Below are 24,881 nucleotides of genomic sequence, written 5' to 3'. Positions count from 1 at the left end.
CCTGCTTTAGGGGTCACAGAACTTCTGAAGCTACTGGACTTTGTATGGTACCTGACACTATTGGTGCTTACAAACATATATATTGTATCATCAAGCAGTAACCAAGGTCAAAGCAACACTGTTACAGTGGCATCAAAAGTTCTGTGACTCCTGAAGCAGGGGGCAAGTCCACCAAAACACAGACCCATGTTGGGTTGTTGGGTCTTATTTTGGTGCCTCAATAAAGACGTTTCCATTTGTTACTCCCATTTTGTGAGTCATAAGTCACCCTCTACTCCTTGTTGTGGCAGGCACGGGAGAGACATCTCAACTGCCATCCCCATACTGCCCATCAGCAAGCCTCCAACATAAGGCATACCCAAGCAACCTGGGAAGCAGTGTACCACAAGTGGTAACTCCAAGAGGCTTAAATCTGTCACCTCATCAGGGCTTGTTCCAAGGGGTCCAGGGGGCAGGTATGGCCCACCACCCACTACACAGTAGGAAATAGGTATTCCTAACCTTTGCTGCTGCAGCCTGTGAGGCTGGAATGGACACTGGAAATTCATCATCCAGCTCTGAAAGCAGTGATAGCTCCTCCCACAGTCTGGAATATCCAGGCAACTAGGGACAAAAACTGAACCTCAGAAGGGAAGAGGAAAGGAGTGGGGGAAAAGTAGATGGGCTGCAGGAAAGTGGTGAAGAAAGGGAGTGAGGTGAGGAGGGAGAGGTAGAGGTGGGGAAATCATAAAAGAGAGGGGGATGAAATGGGTCTTTGGGGCAAAGGGGGATGATTTTGGTGTGAAGGGGAGGGGAGGCGCTTGTAAAGGTGGAGGAGAAGGGGTAGTTTATAATGACATGGCCATAAATGGCACACATACAGGTGGTGGTGGTGGGGGCAGCCACTGATGTGAAGGGGAATGATAAAGGTTTAGATGATGTGGGTGACATCTTATACACATAATTTACCTGGTCTGATATGGTAAATATACCTTCTCAGAAATGGAGTACGAGTTCATTCCTTGCTGCAATGCCGTGCTGTTGTGAAAGCTCCAGTGTTGGTGGTGCCTATTCCTCCTCCTACTATGTCTCCAGGCCCTCAGGGAGTTTTATTCTGTGCTTTAGTATCAGGTTGTGCCAGATACAACAAAACATGAATATCTGGCAGGTCTTTTCAGGATCTATCTAGGCATCTAAATCACTCTGAAGACTTCACTTACCAAGGAACCAAATGGTGAAACTTTACCACCCAAAATAAGAAATATACAAGAATATACTAGATTCCGCAAAATCCTCAAATTGTTCCTATTCAAACAAACCCTCACAAAGAACGACCATATGCCAAACAACTAATTATTACCTGAATTGGTTATTACCATTAATTTTCTCTTTGCTTCATGTACAATTTCTCATTCATAATAGATTTTCTAAATGTTAAACTTCCATAGCTATCCCATATGTTTACGATACTGTATTGTAAAATTGGATTCTTATGCATTATTCTTTATTATGTAAGCCACATTGAATTCAAACTTGTTTGGGATAATATGGGATATAAATGTCACAAATAAGTAAATAAATATCTTGAGCAGTCCAAAGGTGCATTAGATGGTGGCTCTAATATGGCAGTGTGCCCTATTATAGCGCTCCTCAGTCTCATTGCTGTACTGGGCTGAATTGCGCCTCCATGCAAGTTACCTCAATCATTTATTAGCATATTCTCACCACTTAAGATCCTGTATGTTTAACCCATGCTTTTTTGAAATTTTGTTACCATCCTTTGGTCACTACATCTCAAAAAACATAAAGCAGAATTGTAAAAAGGTATAGAAAAAGAAAACAACAATGACCAAGGGAATGGAAAATGACTCTCATATAAGAAAAGGCTAAAGAGGTTTGGAGAAGAGATGGCTGAGGATGGATATTTTTATCTGGATATTAGTTCACACCTTTTTCAGAGTTACCTCAAGATGATATACATTCAGGTACACTAAGAGGGGCATAATCGAAAGGGGCACCCAAGTTTTACTGAGGACGTCCTTGCAGGAGGTCCCGGCGAAGGGGTGGGGAAACCTGTATTATCGAAACAAGATGGGCGTCCATCTTTCATTTCGATAATACGGTCGGGGACGCCCAAATCGCGAAATTTAAGTCGACCTTAGAGATGGTCGTCCCCGATTTTCTGCCATAATGGAAACTGAGGACGCCCATCTCAGAAACGACCAAATCCAAGCCATTTGGTCGTGGGAGGAGCCAGCATTTGTAGTGCACTGGTCCCCCTGACATGCCAGGACACCAACCAGGCACCCTAGGGGGCACTGCAGTGGACTTCACAAATTGCTCCCAGGTGCATAGCTCCCGTATCTTGTGTGCTGAGCCCCCAAAACCCACTCCCCACAAATGTACACCATTACCATAGCTTAAAGGGGTGAAGGGGGGCACCTACATGTGGGTACAATGGGTTTGTGGTGGGTTTTGAAGGGCTCACATTTACCACCACACATGTAACAGGTAGGGGGGATGGGCCTGGGTCCGCCTACCTAAACTGCACTGCACTCACTAAAACTGCTCCAGGGATCTGCATACTGCTGTCATGGAGCTGGGTATGACATTTGAGGATGGCACAGAAGCTGGCAAAAAATATTATTATTTATTTTTTTTTTTTAGGGTGGGAGGGGGTTGGTTACCACTGGGAGAGTAAGGGGAGGTCATCCTCGATTCCCTCCGGTACTCATCTGGTCAGTTCGGGCACCTTTTTGAGGCTTGGTCGTAACAAAAAATGGACCCAAGTGATCATTAGGGATGCCCTTCTTTTATCCATTATCGGTCGAGGATGCCCATCCGTTAGGCATGCCCCAGTCCCGCCTTCGCTATGCTTCCGACACGCCTCCATGAACTTTGGACATCCCCGCGACGGAAAGCAGTTGAGGACGCCCAAAATCAGCTTTCGATTATGCCGATTTGGGTGACCGTGGGAGGACACCCATCTCCCGATCTGTGTCAAAAGATGGGCGCCCTTCTCTTTCGAAAATAAGCCTGTAGGTATTTCTCTGTCCCCAGAGGGTTTACAATCTAATTTTGTACCTGAGGCAATGGACGGTTAAATTACTTTCCCAAGATCACAAGGAGTAGCAGCAGGATTTGAATCTGACTTCCCTGGTAGTCAGCTCACTGCTCTAACTACTAGGCTACAAAATCCATATGGGAATAGGCAAACATGAATCAATTGTTTACTCTTCCAAAAAAAACACACACAGTTGGGGATGCACCATGAAGTTATGTAGTAAATAGTAATACATTAAAAAAAAAGCATTGCTATGTTCTGGAATTCATTGCCAGAGGATGTGGTAAAAGCAGTTAATATAGCTGAGTTAAAAAAAAAAAGTTTGGACAAATTCCTTGAAGCAAAGTCCACAAATCATTTTTAAGGTAGCCCTGGATTCAAGGGCACAAAGTCTATAAACGTTTTAATGCAGACCTGATAAAGGTCACTTCCTTTCCTTGGATGTAGGCAGCATAGAATCTTGCTTCTTTTTGGAGTTCTGCCTGGTGCTTTTGACTTAGCTTGCAACTGTTACGAGCAAGATACTGGGCTAAATGGACCTTTGGACTTACCCAGTATGGCAATTGTTAATTAACGCCATGCAGACCTTTTGGTGCTAGGGAATTTTAATGAACATATGGAAAAAATCGAGGCGTGATGTCTCTCTCTCTCTCTCTATGTGTTTTGACACACATACACACACTTTGGATTTACTATCTGCAACCTAGGAAATGATTGATACAGACAGTTGGGGGTAGAGGACAAGGGGTTCAGTTCCCTTGGCCAGGCTATTTTTTAATCCCTATTAGTTTCAGATTTGATTTAGATAACCAAGTTCTGGATGGTTTTGAACAGAATTTGGGAAGGGGTAAGGTAAATGTTGAGCTACTACAGAATGAGAGTTTGAGTGGCTGAACTAAGGGCCCATTTGATGGAATGAGTGGATAAAATCAGTCTTTTTAAATTGATACCTCAGAAGATAAAGAAAAATGGTTTTAAAGGATCTCAAGTACCAAGTTTCCCTTTAAGAGTGTGGCAGAAATTGTGGTTGGAGATAGGTGAAGAAACCAAATCCATTTTGACCAGTACAGGTGATACTAGGATCATAATTTCCCTACCTTGGTTTCAGCAAAGGCCTTCCAACTAAAGGCACAGGAGGATATGTATACAATAGGCACTCCCCCAATCTAGGAAAAGGCATCTATATATTCTATATATTTATGGAGTTTGTGACATGATCTATGTGCACACAGAAGAACAAAGGTCCCCTCAGACATGAAACACACAGAAAACAGCGGTGACTCAAAAATATACACTGACAATGCTCAAAAGGTCTACAAGTTTATTCTCCAACAACAAAGACTCTAAAAGATGTCTTGCTGTCAGTCTAGAAAAGTGTTTAGTGGCTGCGTATTTTACTGGCATGTAGAACTCCCTGCCAAGTTCAACGCTATCAACAGATAATAGGACCCGACAGTATATCATCCAGCAGTGATATTTTGCACATACAGACAACATTAGGAGACTCCTGAGGCAGACTAATTGGCTAAACAAAAAAAACAGCACCACGGGCCTTTAAAAATGGAACACAGTTCTTTAATGAATGAGCCTTGACAAAAAGACCCGAAACACGGCCCGTGTCGGGTCTTTTTGTCAAGGCTCATTCATTAAAGAACTGAGTTCCATTTTTAAAGGCCCGTGGTGCTGTTTTTTTTGTTTGGACTTTAGTTTGTACTTCGTTCCCTCTCTTTTGTTATATCCAAGACTAATTGGCTAAAACATGGTCATGTTGAGTCTTTGTTGTTAGAGAATAAACTTTTAGGGTCTATGTTGTTGAAGAATAAACTTTTAGACCTTTTGAGCATCATCAATGTTACTTTTTGAGTCACCTTCGCTGGTTTATGTTTGTCACATGATCCCCATAATTAAACATGGAATCTTCTTTTTCAGAGGAGAGGCAGACAGACCTACCACATGAATTCAACATTCATGAAACACTTAAGTTTACTAGCCTTCTGTTCAGCGAGCACTCACATGGTTCTAGGCACAGTAGAGTCTTGATTATTCAACGTAACCGGGACCAGCCCGTTGTTGGATAAGTGAAAAGTCAGATAAAACGGTAAACAATTGGAACCGCTCACAATGCAAGCAAAACATATGTTATGCATGAAAAACCAGCATAGGGTATCTTTAATTTAAAAATATTTTTTATTAACACTAATCAGCAATGAACAAAAAATGAAAAAAAATTGTACAGCAGGCAATTTGAGCACAAATACAGAGCAGTATACACAGCACAGCAATTGTACAACAGGCAATGTGAACAGAAATACAGTACTGTACAGGTACAGAACCAAGCAAGGGAAACCATATTTATCAACTGCATATACAGAAATACAGAACCAAGCAGAGCCCCATTTGTAAAGATCAGTGTGTTGTCTTCTCCAGTCAAAACCAGTGTAAAGCAGAAATCAAGGCAGCAGAACTAAAACTGGAAACCCTCCGGATCTAAGAATAAGAGTAAGAATAAAGAAAATGCTGAAAACGTAAATGAACACACAGGAATACAGTGGGTATACATACGGTACTACATAAAACTGTGCACAAGAATCTTACCATGGTTCCGTTTCTGCAAAAGCATGGCCTCAGATCAAAAATGGATCCCTGGCAGGAAAAGCAGGCTCTCAGTTCACATAGTTTTCTGTGTCAGCTCCAAACATTTCTGCAAAAGCACGGTCTCAGATCAAAAATGGTTCCCTAGCTGGAAAGCAACTGAAACATCTTTAATGTTCACTTTCTTTAACACTTCCTTTTTGCTAAAGTTTCTGCTCTATAGACAAAACAACCTTTTTTTTTTTTCCTTTTTCGATCTGGCCAAAAATTGCTGCCATGCTGTAAAAGCAAGGTCTCCACTTCCCTTACTGCAAAAGCAGGGTCCCTGGTCCAAAAATTGCTGCCATGCTCTAAAAGTCTCAGTTTAAATGTTTTTCTATGGTTCCCGGTCTACTGCCATGCTGTAATGTTATAAAAGCAAGGTCACAGCTTAAAAGTATTTATACGGTTCCCTCGCCGCACAAGTGGGGTCCCAGGTCCAAAAATTATGGAGGAAGAGAAGCCACATGTGCTTCTTATCTCGTATGAGGGGTGCATGAAGGAATATCAGCTGTACCGCAAGGTTCCCCTGCAGAGAAGCACTATCGCAGATCAAATGGCTTCCATGCAGCGTGTGGAACCAGAAAACAGGAAGAGAAGCCACACATTTCTTAACAGCAATGTGATGATGTCATGGGGGGGAGGTCTGTCGGGATATGCCAGATGGTCGGATTAGTGAAGGTCGTATAATCGAGACTGTATAGTACCAACTTTCACTGCTAAAACACTGCCCATTTCTAACATATATATGGTCCTTAAGGTCAACTCTTGAGACATGATCCAGCTCTATCCTGTAGTTCTCTTATTTCATGAGGAACATAGCTAACTTATTCTCTGTCATAACAAAGTGTATTAACTAAATGATCTTGGGGGGGGGGGGGGGGGGGGGGACGTACAGCATTCCAAATTGCCCTTAGATTTAAGAAATGTTTCCTGAGCAAGCAGACAATAGACCCTGGGAGCATAGCTCACGTTTGTTTCTTCCTTGTTTACTAACATGGAATGGAGGAGTAGCCTAATGGTTAGTACAATAGCCTGTGAACCAGGGGAACAGGGTTCCAATTCCAACTGCAGATCCCTCTGGACTCTGGGCAACTCATCTAATCTTCCATTGCCCCAAGTACAAAATAAGTACCTGTACATAATATGTAACCCACTTTGACTGTAACCACAGAAAGGCAGTATATCAAATCCCATCCACCTTCCCTCTGTTAACTGCCTTTAAGAAAAGATTCACCAAAGGCAATATATAAAAGGTATAACTCGACAAAATATTTAGAGTGTATTAACATAACAGTAAAGTAACCAAATGCCAGTGTATACACAGTTTGGCAAATTAAATCCTAGTAATAACAATATGATAGTGTCAGTAATGTATAATAAAAAAGCAAAGCCGGGATCCAAGATGGCCGCATCTTACTAAGACGCTGTGAGTCTCGGAACCTCCGATTTTACAATGCCTAAGCGCCGAGGAAAGCTAGTGACCAGAGCCTCGCCACTAACTCCCTCATTACCTGGATCCATTGAAAGATTTCTGAGACCACAGAGAGACATGCAGGATAGCGGTATGCTGCCAGTAGGGAGAGTTGGTGTTCCGGGAGAATCGACCTCCCCTGGCCTTGAGACCACGCTGAGCCCCGCTATGCGCACCCCGCCTCCCCAGCCGGTTGGAGTGAGTTCCTTTCTCGATGACTCGACAGGGTCTCCCCGCGAGGGTAACGTAGACTCTGAAGAGCGTCGAGTTGAAGGTTCGATTACATCAGAGAGAGGAATGGAGGGCTTTGAGCCTGGGATACCGCCACGGATTGAGGGGAGAGGGACTGAGCGTCAGGACGAGGTACCGGTGAAGATTTCTGAAAAGTTTGAAATTCCAATGGTGTTAGCAGTCAGACCAAAGGAGGTAACACTTGAAGCTTTATGGGACTTGGTATCTAACCTGGGACAGACTCTTTTGAAACAAGACCATGAGACTATAACTAAAGTAAATGCCTTAGAAAATACCTTAGAAGGGACAGAGGAAAAGATTACAACTATTGAAGATAAATGGGAAAAAATGGATCAAAGAGTTATGAAATTGGACTCGCAACAAATTTTGATGACAAATGACTTGATAAATCTTAGGAGAAAAATGGAAATGTTCGGTAATTATACTAAAAACTAAAATCTAAGATTTGTCAATTTTCCTAGGATTAAGACTGTTGCTCCTCTGGATATGTTAAAACGATATATGCGGGAAATCTTGAATGTACCAGAGCAAAACTTGCCTCCATTTACCTTAGCATATTATATCCCAGGAAAGGAACCAAGTCAAATGTTGGAAAGTTCATTAGATGTGTCTCGTTTGCTTGAGACTTCTGACACCGAATTAGCAACAGCCGCGACTTTGGTTGCGACTGTTGCACTATTACCTGACAAGGGTTGGATCGTTCGTCTCTTTTTCTGTAATAAAGCTAAACCCTTTCTTAAAGTATTATTATTTCCAGATGTCTCTAAGGAGACACGGAGGCGAAGGAAACAATTCTTGCTCCTTAAGCCTGAAGCGTTGCACTTGGGGGGTACCTTTTTCTTAAGATACCCCTGCAAGTGCATAATAAGACTTGCGGAGAAGAAATATGTCTTTACAGAACCAACACATGTATCCGCTCTGATAGCATCGGTAAATAGGGATAAGCGTTGAAGTATAATTGACTCAGTTTAGTAAGAATGTGATATCCTTGTGTTACTATTTTTGGTAATTTACCTTATTTACTCCCGTAATTCTTAAATTTTGGATCCCAATTTATGGTAATTACCTGAATGAAAGTTTTTTTCTTTAATGATTTTGTAATATTCTTATTTTGGTGATACTATCTTAATCAAGATGTTTCTTGTAAAATTGATTAAACTGAATAAAGAAAAACAAAAAAGCAAAGGAGAGCATTCATATAGCAAAATATAGAAACATGTTGGCAGATAATATGAATAATTTGGATGCCCTCTTAAAGATCTTGAGAGACTTGCTCCAGCTGAGACCATAAAGTCTACTGAGCCTACTTCATATTCAAACATTCCAAGGAAATGACAACAAGTAGAAACCATTAGGCTCAACATCTTCAGGTCTGCTCTTATCCATTCCATCACAAATACCAAAGGGCCCTTCTAATAAAGGGTGTTAAGCACTTAATGCATGGGTAACATGTGAATGCAGGCTACTGTGTTAAGGGAATTTGTGGTAGTTCGCTTGTTTCCATGCATTAGTGAATTTTTCACTCAAAGGGCATGACATATGTAGACAGTGGGTGTGGAAATGTTAGCCAGCTAGCGCTTTATACTTACCACATGTTAAATGACTAACACACAGTTGACGCGGGAACACTTGGGGAAGATTCATCTGATAGCGTTAGGTTGCACAAACCTACTGCTAGGGCGCCATTCTGAAGGCGGCACTGGATGGAGCAGGAGCAACTGGGCATCGCTCTTGCCCAAAAACCCCTTGGACCCCTCACCCCCACTAGCAATACAATGAAAGGTAGCCACTGTGGGGGATAAGACAGAACGGTCTTGCTCTCTTGCTTGGGGGGGGGGCCCCGAGGCCAGCCGGGTCTTGACTAAGAGGGTCGATTAGGGGGAGGGGAACCCAGCTCTGTCAGCCCGGGAGCATCGTGCGATACTCCTGGGCAGTAAAATAACCCCAGCAAAAAGTAATTTGATAAAGGATGAAACAGATTGCTTCTGTTTCTTTTGACATTAGAAAATACTTGTAATGAAATGCCCTCTCTTTTTCCAGTGATGGAAAGAGCTCCTTTGGCCTCTAAGAGGGAGGGAATGTTCCTTGAGTAGCAATTTCTGATGCTTATTTGTTGCATTTGTATCCCACATTTCCCCACCTGTTTGCAGGCTGAATGTGGCTTACATTGTTCCGGAGTGGCAATCGCCATTTCCGGAATGAAAATAGAAAGTGGTTCTGCATTAAAGTTCAAAGGTGGCAGAGTAAATTAAGTAATCAAGTATAGAGAGATCATTTACAGAATAAAAGTGGTATTCCGTTAAAGTTCATTATTGATAAAGTACATGAAGCAGTCCAATAAAAAGACTATGAGGGACTATGAGGGACCTGGGGAGATGTCAGACCATAGAAGGGGAAATGTCACAACATGGGAGGGGGATGGCTGGGGGCAAAAGAGAGGAGGAGTGAGTAAGAGAGATGTCATGGACTGCGGGGGCGGAGGGAAGAGAAGAGAAGAGAGAGATGCAGCTACACTACACAAAGCCCTATGCTTTGCTCCTTCCCAGGTTGTGTGGTGGTAACCTGCATATAGTAGGGCTTTTACTTTCAGTGCATGGTTTGCTGCCTGCACAACTCGGGAAGGAGCAGGTCCATCAGGATTTATGTGGTCTCATCTGCTGCCACCAGGCTGGATTTCCAGCAGCTGCTCTCCTTTCCGAACCACTGCCCTGCTGAACACTGAAACTGCACTTTTTTCTTTCTTTTTTTTGGGGGGGGGGGGGGGGGGGGAGGAGAGGAGAGAGAGAGGGGGGGGCAGGGAGCTGTGGGACCACAGGAATGGAGGGGAAGGTAGAAGGGACAGGGAGTTTCGAGACCACAGGAGTGAAAGAGAAAGAGGGATGGGATGGACAGGAGACACTAAGCTACAAGTGTGGATGGAGAAAGAGAGGAGACACTGGACTACAAGAGTGTAGGAAGGAAAAGGAAGGGAAATGCTTGGCATGGTGGAACCATGTAGGTTCTCAAGGAGATGAGTAAGAGGAGGATGGGAGTACAGTGGTAGACATGTAGTAATACTGAAAGAGACGAGAATAGGAGGCCAGGAAAGAAGTGAAGCAGGAGAGCTAGAGGAGCAGATGAAAAGTTGATAAGTGAATATAGGTAGAGGACTGAAAAGTGAGGATGAAATTTGCATGGACAGACAGAAAGGGGAGAAAGAGGACATATATCAGAGTAGATGTATTAAGGGAAAGGAAGATGATAGGAGGAAAGTGGAGAAAGGACAAATAGCACCCACTGGAAAAAGAGCAGAAGATAGAGAAGAAAGAAGAAAAGAGAAACTGGGACCAACATACTTGGAAGAGGAAAGTGGAAAAGGCACAAAAAGACAGAACCCACTGGAAAAAAAGCAGAAGAAAGAAGACAAGAGAAACTGGGACAAACATACTTGGAAAAATAAAATGATCAGACAACAAATGTAGAAAATAAAGTATTTCACTTTGCATTTAGTAAGCAGAATATATTTGCTTGGAAAAATGTGTATCATGGATGTCTTTGGGGGTCTTTTACTAAAGATTAGCTTAAGTTATCTGCAGCAAGGCCCATAGGAATAAAATGGACCCTGCTGGAGATAACTTGAGCTAATCTTTAGTAAAAGACCCCCTTTGTGTTTTGTTCAGTCTTAATTTTGGCCCACCAGGTCTTTAATAAGATTGAAACTCTCTCTACAACTTGCTGATTCCTTAACAAAATGTTTATGTTTAGAGGATCAGCACTGCTTTCGCTTCCCTTGATGGCCTTGTTGAGGTTAAACTCTACTCAGCAGGTGGCCTTTTTTTTTTTTCGGCTCCAGCTCTCTTGCTTGCCTTTCCATTGTTTCTATGGATGGATGCAATTTTAAGAACTTTTAAAAAAAGGTCTAAAAACATGTTTTTTCACTGGCATTTGCTGAAGACTAGTCTCCCACGGTTGGCCTGTATTGGTGATGACTTCTGTTTTCAGTGTTTTATTTTTGTGTACTTATGATTTTATTTATTTGGTTTTACCATATAATTATTGCCCATCTCTGTTTACATAGTGTGTAAGCAGAGAATGCATGTATATGTCCCCCAAGATCAACACTGGTATTTATTGCTGCTAGGTTATAGAAAGGTGCTTGTTCTGTGTAGGATTCTAATAGAGGAATTAGGGGAGATCTTCCCCTTAATCCCCCAATGTTTTTTTGCCTCCCCCTAAAAAAAAAAAAAAAAAGCATGCAAAATGGCACATGAAAAAGTCCATGCAAAATCGACTGTGCATACATAAACCTATGATTCCACATCTGTGCAATCAAACTGCATGCAAATTAACTAAACTTATGTGTGGGAATTTATACACTATTAGTTTACTTCGTGGAACTTTATTTTTATTTTTTTAATAAAAGCCTTTATAAAAACAGGCTTAAAATATGTGCCATTTTGGACTTCTCACATAGGTGCCTTGTTATAAAATTACTCCCAAAGCAATTAAGTTGCTGACAGCTACCCTTTTCTCGTTAAGGTGATTTTTTCTGCTCGACTTCCCTTGGTATGAAACTGTTTTCACCAAGCAATTTAACAAACCAGCTGCTGTTAGTTTCCCCCCACAAGGCCAAACTATCCATCTACACATCCACATTATAGAGGCTTTTCAGTTTGACTGAGTTATGTACAAGAGAATTTGAACTCATATGATATATCAGGTTATACTATAATTTTACAAATATAAGAATCATACATACATATAGATACATTATGATCAATCATGCAAGAAAAAAAAAGAGTTCTGTTAATATTAAAACTAAGATCTGGCCATCATGGATGGTATTCCTTTAGATATGTATTTGTACATAATTGTCAATAAGAAAAAAAACCAAACCATGCATCTTTCATGAAAAGGCCTACTCTATGCAAAGAAGCTCATAAATATGAGTCAGCTCTGCACTCACACTATCCCATTTTGTCCCTCATAATTGTTCTGACATCAAGAATCTTGCTTACAAATACCAATTCAAATACTATAGTAACAACTTATGCTCTTACTTTTTTCAGAAAAGAAAAATCTTCCATGTTCAACACAGTAATTACATAGACACTAGGTGGCAGAATTGCTTAAGCTGGATTTAGAGAACCATTTCATCTATATGATGAAAACAGATTTCAGAACACCATTTCAGTATCATTCAAAACTGATGTCCAGAAAAATGTGATAATGTTCCAGAAAGCAGGAAGTAATGTTGAAGTTTTATACCAACAAAATATATGCTACCAAATAAAAGGAAGTCAAAATACTACTACTAAACACTCTGATTAGGAAGAAGAGAAAAGCAAGTAATGAATCTAACTGTTTATAGCTTCTAGTATTTATCTGGCTTTCACTCCCATTGAGGTTTTTGCATTTGGAAACGAACATATCTATTCTCAAAAGGTCTTGAATTTTAATACATGTATAGCTACTTCCAACACTAAAGACAAAATAAAAAAAAACATATATTTAAAAAAATACCTACCCAGTACAAGACATGAAGCAAAGTACAAAAAAATAAAAACAGCTGAAACTGGACACTTATTTGGAAAAATGATGTTAAGTATATGAACTCAATAAGGTGGTCTTTTATTAATGTGCACTAGCGTTTTTAGTTTGTCCTAAAAATCAGTTGGCGCTATATCTAGGAGTATAATAGGTGTCTCCGCGTTTAGCACCAGCTGGTTTTTAGTGGGAGCTAAAAACGCTAGCACACCTTAGTAAAAGACCTCCTAAATGCTTAATTCAAATTGCACAAACAAAATTATATTATATCAGTCTGTCACCTCAAACAGTTTGTGGTATTTTCTAAAATAAAATCAAAGTTATAAAGAAACAAGTTATTTAAAAATCCAACAACAGAACTCAATTGAATATGTAGCCATGGTGTCAAAAAACTATAAACTTAAAACATTTTTCATCTGTTATACAACAGCAGCATAAAGGAAATGGCAAATTCACAAAAAGACATCATCAGTAGGTGGTCTTATTTGCTTATATTCAAGTCTAGAAATACTCTTTAGGATCAGTTGACCAGTTTCCATTAAAGTATTATTCCAAGCTTACCAACATACTTTAATGTACCCATTGAGATCTATCTAGACTTCAGAACAGACACTAGCAAAACATTTATTTATTTTATACCATCTCTTCAAAAAGCTACAAGACAGTTTACAAGTAAAAACCTAATACAAAACTATAAACATTATACCCTGAATTCTATAAAAGTTGCACACACTAATTTTGGCATGAGCAAGTTAACTGAATAAGCCAATTTGCACCAATTAAGATCTTTAAAAGCAATTATTGGTGCTAATTGGAATTAAAATTTATCCATGTAAATTTTGACACAGGATCCGTGTGCAGAATTTACATGCAGGTCCAAAAAGAGGGTGTGGTCATGGAAGGATCGACAGTGTTCTTTTAATTTATTCCCTCTAAGCTGAGCAGTTCTCCCCCAACTGCATTGCTGCCAGTGGAGGGTGGTGCTTCAATATTGTATTTTCAATAGCTAGAGATCGGCAGGTTCCCTGGAGTCCTGTAGAGCTTGCCTGCCCCTCACTGTTGAAAATATGAAAGTGAAACAGCATACCCCATTGGCAGGGCTAAAAGTGGAGAACCCCTGCTTACAGGGAACAGTGGATCCGTGCATAATTTAGTCACAGGAATATACACCAAGTTTTTGTTGGTGTGAATGGTCACAATGTAGTCACAGTTCCTGGCGCTAAGTGCTACTCTATAAACGACGCCTAACTTTATAACTACTACTATTTAGCATTTCTATAACCGTTTATAGAATAGCAATAGCACTTAGCGCTTTTTTTTTTTTTTTTTTTGGGGGGGGGGGGGGGGGGCAACACATCGAATTCAGTCCTATATACCAACTTTTAACCACCTATTACCCTCTATTACTCCCTAAATCCACCACAGTAGCCAGATCTCACATCTGCAATGTGAAGTATAACTTTCTCACACTCCATAAGCTACCAGACACAGCCATGCTTTCCACCATTTCCAAACTGCAAAATATCAGTAATCTCCCTTACTTTATCAGGAAGTTAATTCTTTAAAACAGGGCCCACACATGAAATGGGTATTTCCTTGTGTCAATCAAAATTATACCCCTAGGTAATTCCACTAATCCTTTTTGAGATAATTGTAAGGCTCTAAAAAGTCTACACTATCAAATGTAAGAAGCCAAAGCAGAAGATACTAATGCACGAAGTATCTAAAAAAACTAGAACAAAAAAATATTAAATCCACTTTCTAATCGACTGGCAACCAATGGAGCTCTTTTAACACAAGACTAATATATTCTCGTAATTTAGCACCTGTAACCACCCTTGATGCTGTGTTTTGAACTATCAGTAATTATACATGCTATTTAGAAATCCCCATATACAATGAATCACAATAAGCAAGTAGTTATCCAGGCAAGTATTACAGCAAAGCCTAAAAAAGAAATGCAAATGTAGAAATTAAGCCTTACCTGCTAATTTGCTTTCCTTTAATCTCTCCGGACCAGGATTGGACTGATGGTAGGCGTACACAACCCATCAGTCCAATCCTGGTCCGGTCCGGAGGGATGCTAAGGAACATAGAAATTAGACCTTACCTGCTAATTTGCTTTCCTTTAATCCCTCTGGACCAGGATTGGACTGATGGGTTGCGTACGCCTACCATCAGTCCAATCCTGGTCCGGTCCGGAGGGATGCTAAGGAAAGCAGATATTCCAAAGGTGATACCAGCATTTCTTAAATACTACTGCAATCTGCTTCTACATGCTCAATAAATAATCCAAAATAATTTCCAACACTTTGATCTCATCCACCGGTTACAATACTAATCTACCCTGCTTAATTTCTGATCAAACTGTCAAAAGCTAGGGTCTATGTAACCAAAGCAACACCAACTTTTTAGTTTGGCTTGGTAAAAGGACCCCAAAATTTCTAATATCTATACAGAGAGGCCACAGAGGAAAAGCCTGGAGCAGGACAGCCGATCTCCCCTCTGTGCTCTGGGGACTTCTCAGTGACTAACATAAAGAGGAAGCTTCGTATTGAGAATGGACGCAAAAAGAACCGTCGTTGGAAAGCCCAACACCATACCACAGCTTGACACGCTACTTAGCTGAGAGCACCTTCTCCAGGATCCAAGAGAGTTTCGACTGAGAAAAAACCTGCCTGAACGTTCTGAATACCTGCGATATGAGCGGCAGAATGAACCACTCAATGCAAATTCTGCTTAATGAAGTAGCTCCACTGTTTCCTGCTTCAACTGATGACAGCTCATCCACCTCTGGCAGACAGACGAAATATATCTATATCTATCTATCTATATAGACTGATGAGATGCGACTGACTCGCAAGCCAGTGACGAAATGCCTGAGTAGCTAGCCAAAATGCTCTGGTTTCCAGAAAGCTGATCTAGCTAGAGGTCTCCTGTCGAGACCAGAGACTTTGAGCATACTGCTCATAGCAGTGAGCTTCCCAGCTCCTGGCACTGTAATCCGTTGTGAGAACTATCCCTTTCAGCTGCTCCAAAGGCATACCCTTGGAACAGCTGAAAGAATGGAGCCCCAGAGCAACCAGCGGAGACTGCCCCTAACTACGTAGGCAGGGACAAATTTTGTCTGCAGAGAAGCCTTCTGCAGCGACTACCTGAAGAATAGCGACTTTGAAGAGACCGAACCTGAGCCCTAGCGCCCAAGGCACTGCTTCTATTGCCAGCGCCATGGAACTCAGCCTGAAGCAAATCCCTCGCTCTTGGCCTCGAGGACCAGAACACCAAGTGAATCTGAAACTGCAATCTAAGGCTACAGACCGGGTAATGAAGACCTCAACCCAGCTGAGTAAAGAAACACCCCCTAGGCCTGGGACGACAGTATACGGCTGTGTTGCGAGTTTACTACCTAACCTAGGGACTACAAAAGGTGCCAGACTCGGTACATGGCTTGACCACTCTCCTGATATGACTTCGTCCTGATCAGTCAATGGTCCAGATAAGGATGAAAGAGGATGCCCCCTATTCTGAGAGCCACCGCCACTTCTACCATCACCCTGATAAGCGTACGAGAGGCAGTCACCAGCCCAAAAGGCGATGCCCGACACTGATAGGGCTTGCCCAACATCGGAAGCGAAGAAAACGCAGATGCGAGGTCCGAAAAAGAACATGAAGCGAGGCCTCTGTGATGACCAGCGCAGACAAAAAAACTCTCCGGGCAGACCATTTTACTAAATGCACTAAGCGAGGTGCATGTGAATTGGCACATTTTTATTGCTTCTGCCCGAGCAGGTAAGCTTTTACTGAAGTGACATGATGGCTAGCACCCACTAATTCACGTGATTGCCACATTGAGATTCTGAGTAGGAATTAGACGGGACAAAGAAAGAGCATAGGCCGCCTATTACAGTTAACTTACTATAAGTACGGCACGCTAACCCTTTTGCAGGCAAACCGGTTCCCTTAGCACCGCCTCAACAGTGCTGAATTGCCTCCACACTACTTACAACCAGGCGTATGCACACTAGCGCAGTTTGCTGTGTCACAATTGCTGAGAATATGCTGGATACAGTCCTAAAAACCACCACACAGCCTTTGCATTTAGCGCATTTTCACATATATTAAATCTAGGTAACCTCTGAGCTCTCTAGACTGGAGTTAGGCACCTGCCCTCAGAAATGCATAAAATCATTGATTGATAACTCTCAAGAAGGAGCAGAGAAGCACATCCTTCTGGAAATTAATAAGACTCCATACAACAAAACTCCCAAAAGACCATACACACAGCACTAAGCTTAAACTATATGTATATATATCTCTATATATACACACACACACACATTTTGTTTTTTAAATCAAACCAGGGCATTCCTTGATAAGAACAGCCTCAGCCCTCTCCGGACTGAGCAATGTGGGATGTGGTCACAAAATTCAGCAAAGAACAGTCTGCTCGAGAAGTAGGCTGTCACCTCTGCTGATTGAGTGACAGGGAACAAACGCTAAACACCTGACTTTAGTCAGACCCTTACCCAACAAACCTAACCCCACTACAAGTACCCAAAGGGACACTAAAGTAAAAATTAGGCAAAGAATAACCTATATAAAGAGCAAACTGTAAACCTAGATTGCACATACTCGACCATAGAAAGGAAAACAACTACTCTTTTTTTTTTTTTTAATTGCCAGTAAAGCAGATACAGTAAACACACCTCTATTTGTAGGTACACCTCCAATTTCTGTGAGGTACTCATAGCTAAAGCAGCTGGCAAAAATTTAAAAACCAGTAATTTTCAAAAAACAAAGAAACCTCTGTACCTTCATAACATCATATTATATCAAATGGAACCTTCAAACATGAAAACTTTTTCCAGGAAGGATCTGCTGGCTTCCCCCTTAAGGAAAACAGTCTTGCCTAACATCTATGACCCAAGCTGCTGTGCAGGGTAATTTAAGGAAGGACTGAAAATTTACCAGACAAAATGAGGGGATTCCCATGAAACCTGACCCAACCAGAAATCGAACAGACAGGACAGAAATCTGAGACGTTACAAAAAAAAAAGGAAAACAATATGAGCCGCCATGCTCAGAATCCACATCCCCCCTGTAGACACGGCCGGCAAAACAGAAAAACCCCTTGAAGGGAAAAACTTCATCAAAGCCATGAGCAGGGATGGCGAGGATAACAAAATGGTGGCATTCCCGCCATAGCAAAGCTCACTGAAGCGCCCAAGAATGCCGTATTGGAGCTCCCCAATACCGGTGCCGCTGATGCAGAGGCTCCTGTCTCTGACTAAATATCCAGTCCTGCACAGCACTTTGCACAGCTTCTCACTTCGAGAACAGCAGCAGAGCTGTTCTACTATGGTGCTGAAACAGGCACTTTATTTTTTTTTTAAACCTGTGCTGCAAAGGGAAAAGGAAAGGACAGATGAAAAGGATGAGAAAGGGAGCTGCTTTGCTCCCTTGCACTCTCTGAACTGATTTTTTTTTTTTTTTTAACATATAGCAGCTGCCTCTCCCTGCCTGCACAGTTCTTCCCTCGAAGAGTCTGAGGCACAATCAAGGACACAAAAGCATCACACGGATGCTAAGGAGTACATGGGGGGAGGGACCCAGCCATCCAAGTGTGACACCCATGAGGCTATAAGAGACCCCCATGGGCCTCAGCCTCCACCAACAGGCAAAACCCCAGATGCACAGCCCGGACCCAACTCCCTACACAGAGGAACCCTCTGATCAGCCTTAAAAACAAACCAAACAGAAAGAAACCATAGAAGAGAGATAGCAAGGAATGAGACTGAAGGGCTCACCACCTTCCACCTGCTGGAGACTGAGATTACTGGATCTTTCTCTTGTTGGCAAGGGCTCTTATTGGCTCTCTCTCTAGAGGCACAGTTCTCAGTCTCCACCTGCTGGAAGGCGTGCACAACCCATCAGTCACATTCCGGGCCGGGCCGGAGGGATGCTAAGGAACAGTTCCCCCCTTTGCAAATTTCATTTTCACTGTCTTTCACTCATTGTTTAGAAACCACGGAAAAAGTACACCATGCATTATCTGTTAAGCATCCATAAATCTCTATCACCTCCCACTGATCTAGCTGGTAAAGTTTTGCACCAAATGTCCCTATTTAAATATGCAACCTCTGCCCCAGCCTTCTAAAATGACCGCCTCAATTCTTTTAAGGGGGCTCAACATATTATGTAATTATATTTAGAAAACAAAAATATGTTTTTATGATCATATGGAGAGGCAGACAGACAACTATACAGCAAAAAAAAAAAAAGCATACCTAATACCTTGGCAGAAAAAGTCATTTTATAGAAAGCTATTCAAAGAAAAACCCAGCTATTATTTTCAGAAATAGTGGCCATGGTTAAGGAGTATTGATAAGAAAAAGGGATACGTATACCATGCATAAGCATTAAGGCTGTATTCCGATTAAAATTTTAATCATGTGTTAATTGTGTGAATAAAGGTATGGCTTTTTTATCCCCACTGCAGCTCCTTGTGACTCTGGGCAAGTCACTTAACTCTTCATTGTCCAGAGTCACAAGGAACTGCAGTGGGGGGGGGGGGGGGGGGGGAATTAAACACAATTACAAATGTTAACCAAAATGCAGCCCTAAATAACAAAGAATAAAAAGTAATGAAAAGATAAGAAATACAAATTGACAAATTTCAAATTACAGAATGCAAAATCGCTATAAACAGCCTTACAGTTTTCAGAGCCTACTTCAAAGATGCAGCCCTAATAAGCATATAAATATGTACACATTCATAGATCTCTCAGTATATTGAGAGGCATCAAGACCACAACTATATTTAATTGTTTCATGTTTCTGAGTCACAGATGGAATCACAGGATAGCAATGATTTTAAGGCAACATGTAAAGGAACTTACAGGTATACGTATCCAGCAAAAGATTTATTTAATTACCGTTAAAAATTCAAGTAGAGGAGACTGTTCCATAGGTAATTCTAATTGCCTTGAAGAGTCAGGATTTGGTTTCTCGCTCTTATACTCCTCACTTTGATCAAGATGAATCTGGGAGCTTTTTCGCCTTCCTCTGGAGCACTGCCTCTATGGAAAGAATAAGATAAACATTAGGAAATATTTTATATTCAGCAAAGATATGGAAAATTAGGACTTACCTGATAATTTTCTATTCTTTAGTCACAGCAGATGAATCCAGGAACTGGTGGGTTATATCCGTCTACCAGCAGACAGAGATAGAGAACACTGAAAGAAGGTAGTGACCCTGGACCTCCAAGCTCCTTCCTTCTTCAGTATATAACATATTCCACAGCAGAAAGAAGAAGAAGAAACACAAACAAACTTTCATCACAGGCAACAAGCACTCTCCGAACCGGAACGATAAGTATCAACGAAGGAGGGACCAAATCAACCTCCTTCTCCAACTGTTGCTTTCATTTAATTTTTTTTTTCTTAAACAGCACTGGAGAAAAATTGGACACTGAAAGACTAACAAGAATAACAGGGAGTGATCCTGGATTCATCTGCTGTGACTAAAGAAAAAACAATTATCAGGTAAGTTCTAATTTTTCCTTCCTTAGCATCAACAACAGATGAATCCAGGAACTGGTGGGATGTACCAAAGCAGTCCCTAAGCTGGGCGGCAAGATGTGGCTCCTCGGGCAAGAACCTGCACTCCAAACCGTGCATCTTCCCGTGCTGCCATGTCCAGCCTATAAATGTCAAACAAAGGAAAGATGGGATGCCCAAGTAGCCGCCCGACATATCTCCTGAAGGGAGAAGATACCCATTTCTGCCCATGAAGAAGCCTGCGCTTGCGTGGAATGCACCTTAAACGCCTCCGGTGGAGACGTACCCGAAACCAGATAAGCAGAAATAATGGCCTCCTTAAGCCAGCGAGCAATAGTGGCTTTACATGCTGAAAAACCACGCCACGGCCCCGACAACAAAATGAAAAGATGATCAGAGCCCTGGAAATTGTTTGACATCTGCAAATATTGCATCAGAATCCTGCTGACATCCAATAGACGCAACTGCTCGAATGAATCCGGAAAATCTTCCTTTCGAAAGGAAGGCAGGAAAAGTGGCTGATTTAGGTGAAAGGCTGAAACAATCTTAGGCAGGAAGGAAGGGACAGTCTGTACCATAACTCTGGACCCTAAGAACTGTAAAAACGGATCCCAGCAGGAAAGAGCCTGAAGCTCTGACACTCTCTGCGCCAAAGCCATGGCAACCAAAAAGACTGCCTTGAGTGTAAGATCCTTCTCCGAAGCTCACTTGAGTGGTTTGAAAGGAGCCCTCTGCATAGCCTTCAGAACCACCCCCAAGTTCCAAGATGGGCATGGGCTGCGTAACGGGGGACGAAGATGTAAGGCTCCCCGCAAAAAAAAAAAAAAAGACAACATCTGGATGAGCAGCCAGGGAAGATCCGGCCACACGCCCCCGGAAACAAGCCAGCGCAGCCACCTGAACCCAGAGAGAATTGTAAGCCAGTCTCTTCTGTAGACCATCCTGCAAAAAATCCAGCATCTGCAACATGGAAGCTCTTAACAGCACCCAAGCCCACAGCACAACTCAAAGTTATGCCATACACAGGCGTAGGCCGCAGAAGTGGACCATTTGCAAGCCCGCAGCAATGTAACAATAACCTCGTTCGAATAACCCTTTTTCCTCAACTTTGCCCTTTCAAACGCCAGGCCCTAAGACCAAAGCGGGAGGGATCCTCCATAGCCACCGGACCCTGATGCAGAAGGTCTGGCAAGAGAGGGAGACGAAATGGAGCTGCCAACATCAAACGCCTGAGATCCGCATACTGCGGACAATCCGGAGCTACTAGGATCACCAACCCCTGGTGAAGACGAACCCGGTGAAGAACTTGCCCTATCAAGGGCCAAGGAGGAAATACATAAAGAAGATCCGATGGCCACGGTTGAGACAGGGCCTCCATACCTGTGGATCCGGGAGCTCCTTCTGCTGAACAAGTGTTTCACTTTGGCATTTGTGCTGGACACCATGAGATCAACTTTGGTGTTCCTCACTTGCAACAAAACTGGAGAAAGGCCTACGCCACAAGCTTCCACTCCGCCAGGTTGATGCGATGCCTGCTGAGGACATCGGCTTGCACGTTGCTTTGCCCGGCAATATGGGCCGCCGACAAGAGCAACAGACGACGCTCTGCCCAATCAAGCATGTTGGCTGCCTCCGCGGCCAGTGCTGTGTTCTGAGTGCCTCCTTGATGGTTGATGTAGGCTACCGCCGTTGTATTGTCTGAGAGAACTTGGACTGCCTGTCCTTCTAGAGTCCTCCGGAACACAAGGAAAGCTTGGAAAATTGCTCTCAGCTCCAGGCGACTGATGGACCACCCCACTTCCCGAGCCGTCCACTGAACCTGTGCACAGAGGTTTAGACAATGAGCCCCCTCCCCCCCCCAACCAGAAAGGCTGGAAACCGCAATCACCAGCAGCCATTGAGATCCCCCGTCACAGATTGTCATTGGAGAGCCACCAAGCCATGCTGCGTTTTGCCGCAGGAAGCCAAGGCAGCAGCCGTTGGTACTCCAGAGAGACCGGAGTCCAGCAATTTAGCAGGGACAGCTGCAGGGGCTGCATATATGTGCTCTCGCCCATGGTACCACTTCCAGGGTGGCTGCCATCAACCCAAGCAGCTGCACATAATCCCAAGCTCGGGATCAAGGAGCGCACAAGAGAAGGCGTACCTGAGTCTGGAGCTTGAGGCGCCTGCTGTTGAGAAGAAAGACATAGCCGAAGGCCATGTCGAAGCGAGCTCCAAAATATTCAACAGACTGCGAGGGGGTCAGATGACTTTTGGGAAAATTGACCACCTAACTAAGAGAATTTGGGACTTCTATGACTCGGGCAGTTGATATTCGACTCTTCTTCTGCTCCGAGTCCGCCCGGATAAGCCAATCGTCCAGATAAGGATGAACTCGGACACCTTCTCTCCGTAGAAAAGCAGCCACCTCCATGGCCAGACCAAACAGCAAGGCACGGAATTGAAAATGTCAGCCCAGAATCACAAAGCGTAGAAACTGTTGATGAGGAGGCCAAACTGGAATATGCAAATACGCCTCCCTGAGGTCCAGAGACGTGAGGAATTCTCCAGATTGAACTACCTTGATGACAGAACGCAAAGTTTCCATGCAGAAATGCAGCACCCTCAGGGATTTTTTGACCTTGTGCAAGTCGAGCACTGGTGTGTAAGTTCCGCCTTTTTGAGGAACTAGAAAATAGATGGAGTATCAATCGGCACAAAAAGCTCATCCTGAGGAACGCAAATTACTGCTCCAAGATCTAGAAGAGACTGTAACGTGTCGTTTACGGATGCCCATTTGACGCATCTGGATTCCAAAAAGGTGTCTCCATTGGGAGCTGCAAACTAACCTGTACCCGTCTCTGACCAGATCCAGTACCCATGTCACTTTGGTCCACTCTTCGAGGTAAAGGGACAATCGACCCCCTATACACAGAATGGAAGAGTGGACCGGCGTCCCATCATTGTGACGGGCACTCCTGGGTTCATTGTCTCTGACTGGAACCTGCAGACCGTTTGTCGAAATGAAAGGAGGACCACTGCTGACGCCTACTGTCAAAGACATCTGTTTGGCAGATGCCCATACCAAATCATAAAGGGCATCAGCCAAAAAGGCCAAAGCCGAGTCCATCCACGAGGCCACATCAGAAAGAGAAGTGAAACCTTCTGAGGGCTGCTCAACTGCTTGCTGAAGCCAAGATAGACATACCTGAGCCGCGTAAGAACTGCAAATAGCAGTTTGAAGTGCCAGGGATGAAACCTAGAAAGATCTTTCAAAGAAGCCTCCAAGCGGCAGCCCTGCATATCTTTCAAAGGGACCCCACCCCCCTTCCACAGGGAGAGTAGTCTTCTTAGTAATCGCAGTTACCAGCGAATCCACTTTAGGTAGCCCAAAAAGAGCCAGATGAGCTTCCTCAGCTGGGTAAAGTCAAAACATAGTTCTAGCCACTTTTAAGGTCCCATCCGGATCCGACCACTGAGCTGAGATAAGCTCCTGAATGGACCAGGAATGCCCAAGTAGGCTTTCTAGTACTGGCCATCTTGGGATTAACAGAAGAGGCTGCAGATACTTCCAGATCTTCAATATTGAGACCTGTAAGGCATCAGAAAAAAGAGATGGGAGTTCATCTCAATGAAAAATACGCACCGCCAAAGGGTCATCCTGCTCTGGCGGCATAACTCCCCCTTCCTCTAGATCTTCTAACCTAGAAGGTCTAGAAGATTCCTCTGAACCTCCAAAACGGGACTGGGAAGGGGAATGCAGAACCACCGAGGCAGCTTCAGACAGAGAAAAAAAACAACAATTCTCCTGCGCTTAGGGTCTGGAGTGTCTACAGGAGAAGAAGGTTCCATGCTCCCTGCAGATAGAGGAACCTCTAGGGCTGGGGAAACATAAGCAGGCATGGAGAGACTATGGGAATCTGGGAGAGCTCTCTTCATCAGGAAAGCCCGGTGCATCAACAAAACAAATTCAGGAGGAAAAAGAATCTCCCTGACTGCCTGCCCCAGAAACAGAATAAGGAACTGCCATACTAGAATCCCTTGCTGGCAGAACAGCCTCATGCAATAAACCTGGCTTCCCAAAGCCCTCGCTCTCTACAGGGACTGAGAGACGTGCATCTCCCAACACTTCAAAGATGGCGCCGACGCTGAGCTCCGAAGTGCAGCAAAGGTCCGAGCTTGCCAAAACCGCCATACTCCCCGGTGCAGATGATTCAAGGCAGTTCACGCTACACACTTCCGCCATGGTCTTCCTCTTGCTGCAGTCGGAACAACGCTTTACTGTTTCAGCTGCCATGAGCAAACAGCGCTAATGCCCAAGACAAGCCACGGCGCAGAGTAAACAAACTCACCCTGCTCAGAAGAGCTGCAGCCAGGAACACACCCAGGAACCGAAAAGAGCGCTCTGTCA

The 24,881-nt window shown here is 43.1% G+C and overlaps 1 protein-coding gene across 9 annotated transcripts in view; it reads right to left on the bottom strand.

Moving 5' to 3' along the window:
• The window catches only part of PHF14 (PHD finger protein 14), a 599,885-nt gene that overhangs the window by 305,492 nt on the left and 269,512 nt on the right, over nucleotides 1-24,881 (bottom strand). For 6 of the 9 annotated variants that reach the window (XM_030201081.1, XM_030201101.1, XM_030201091.1 and 3 more), the window contains one exon: nucleotides 19,862-20,005. In XM_030201081.1, coding sequence (XP_030056941.1) covers nucleotides 19,862-20,005 — 144 coding nt within the window. Of the gene's footprint in view, nucleotides 1-5,253; nucleotides 5,561-5,638; nucleotides 5,745-19,861; nucleotides 20,006-24,881 lie in introns of those variants that run through there. The other 3 variants (XR_003941940.1, XR_003941941.1, XM_030201125.1) reach the window with 3 other exon arrangements.

This window comes from Microcaecilia unicolor, chromosome 1 (genome assembly GCF_901765095.1).
Source record: "Microcaecilia unicolor chromosome 1, aMicUni1.1, whole genome shotgun sequence".
NCBI lineage: Eukaryota > Metazoa > Chordata > Amphibia > Gymnophiona > Siphonopidae > Microcaecilia > Microcaecilia unicolor.
The sequence above is the reverse complement of the archived record's forward strand: the minus strand, read 5'-3'. Positions and strand labels throughout refer to the sequence as shown.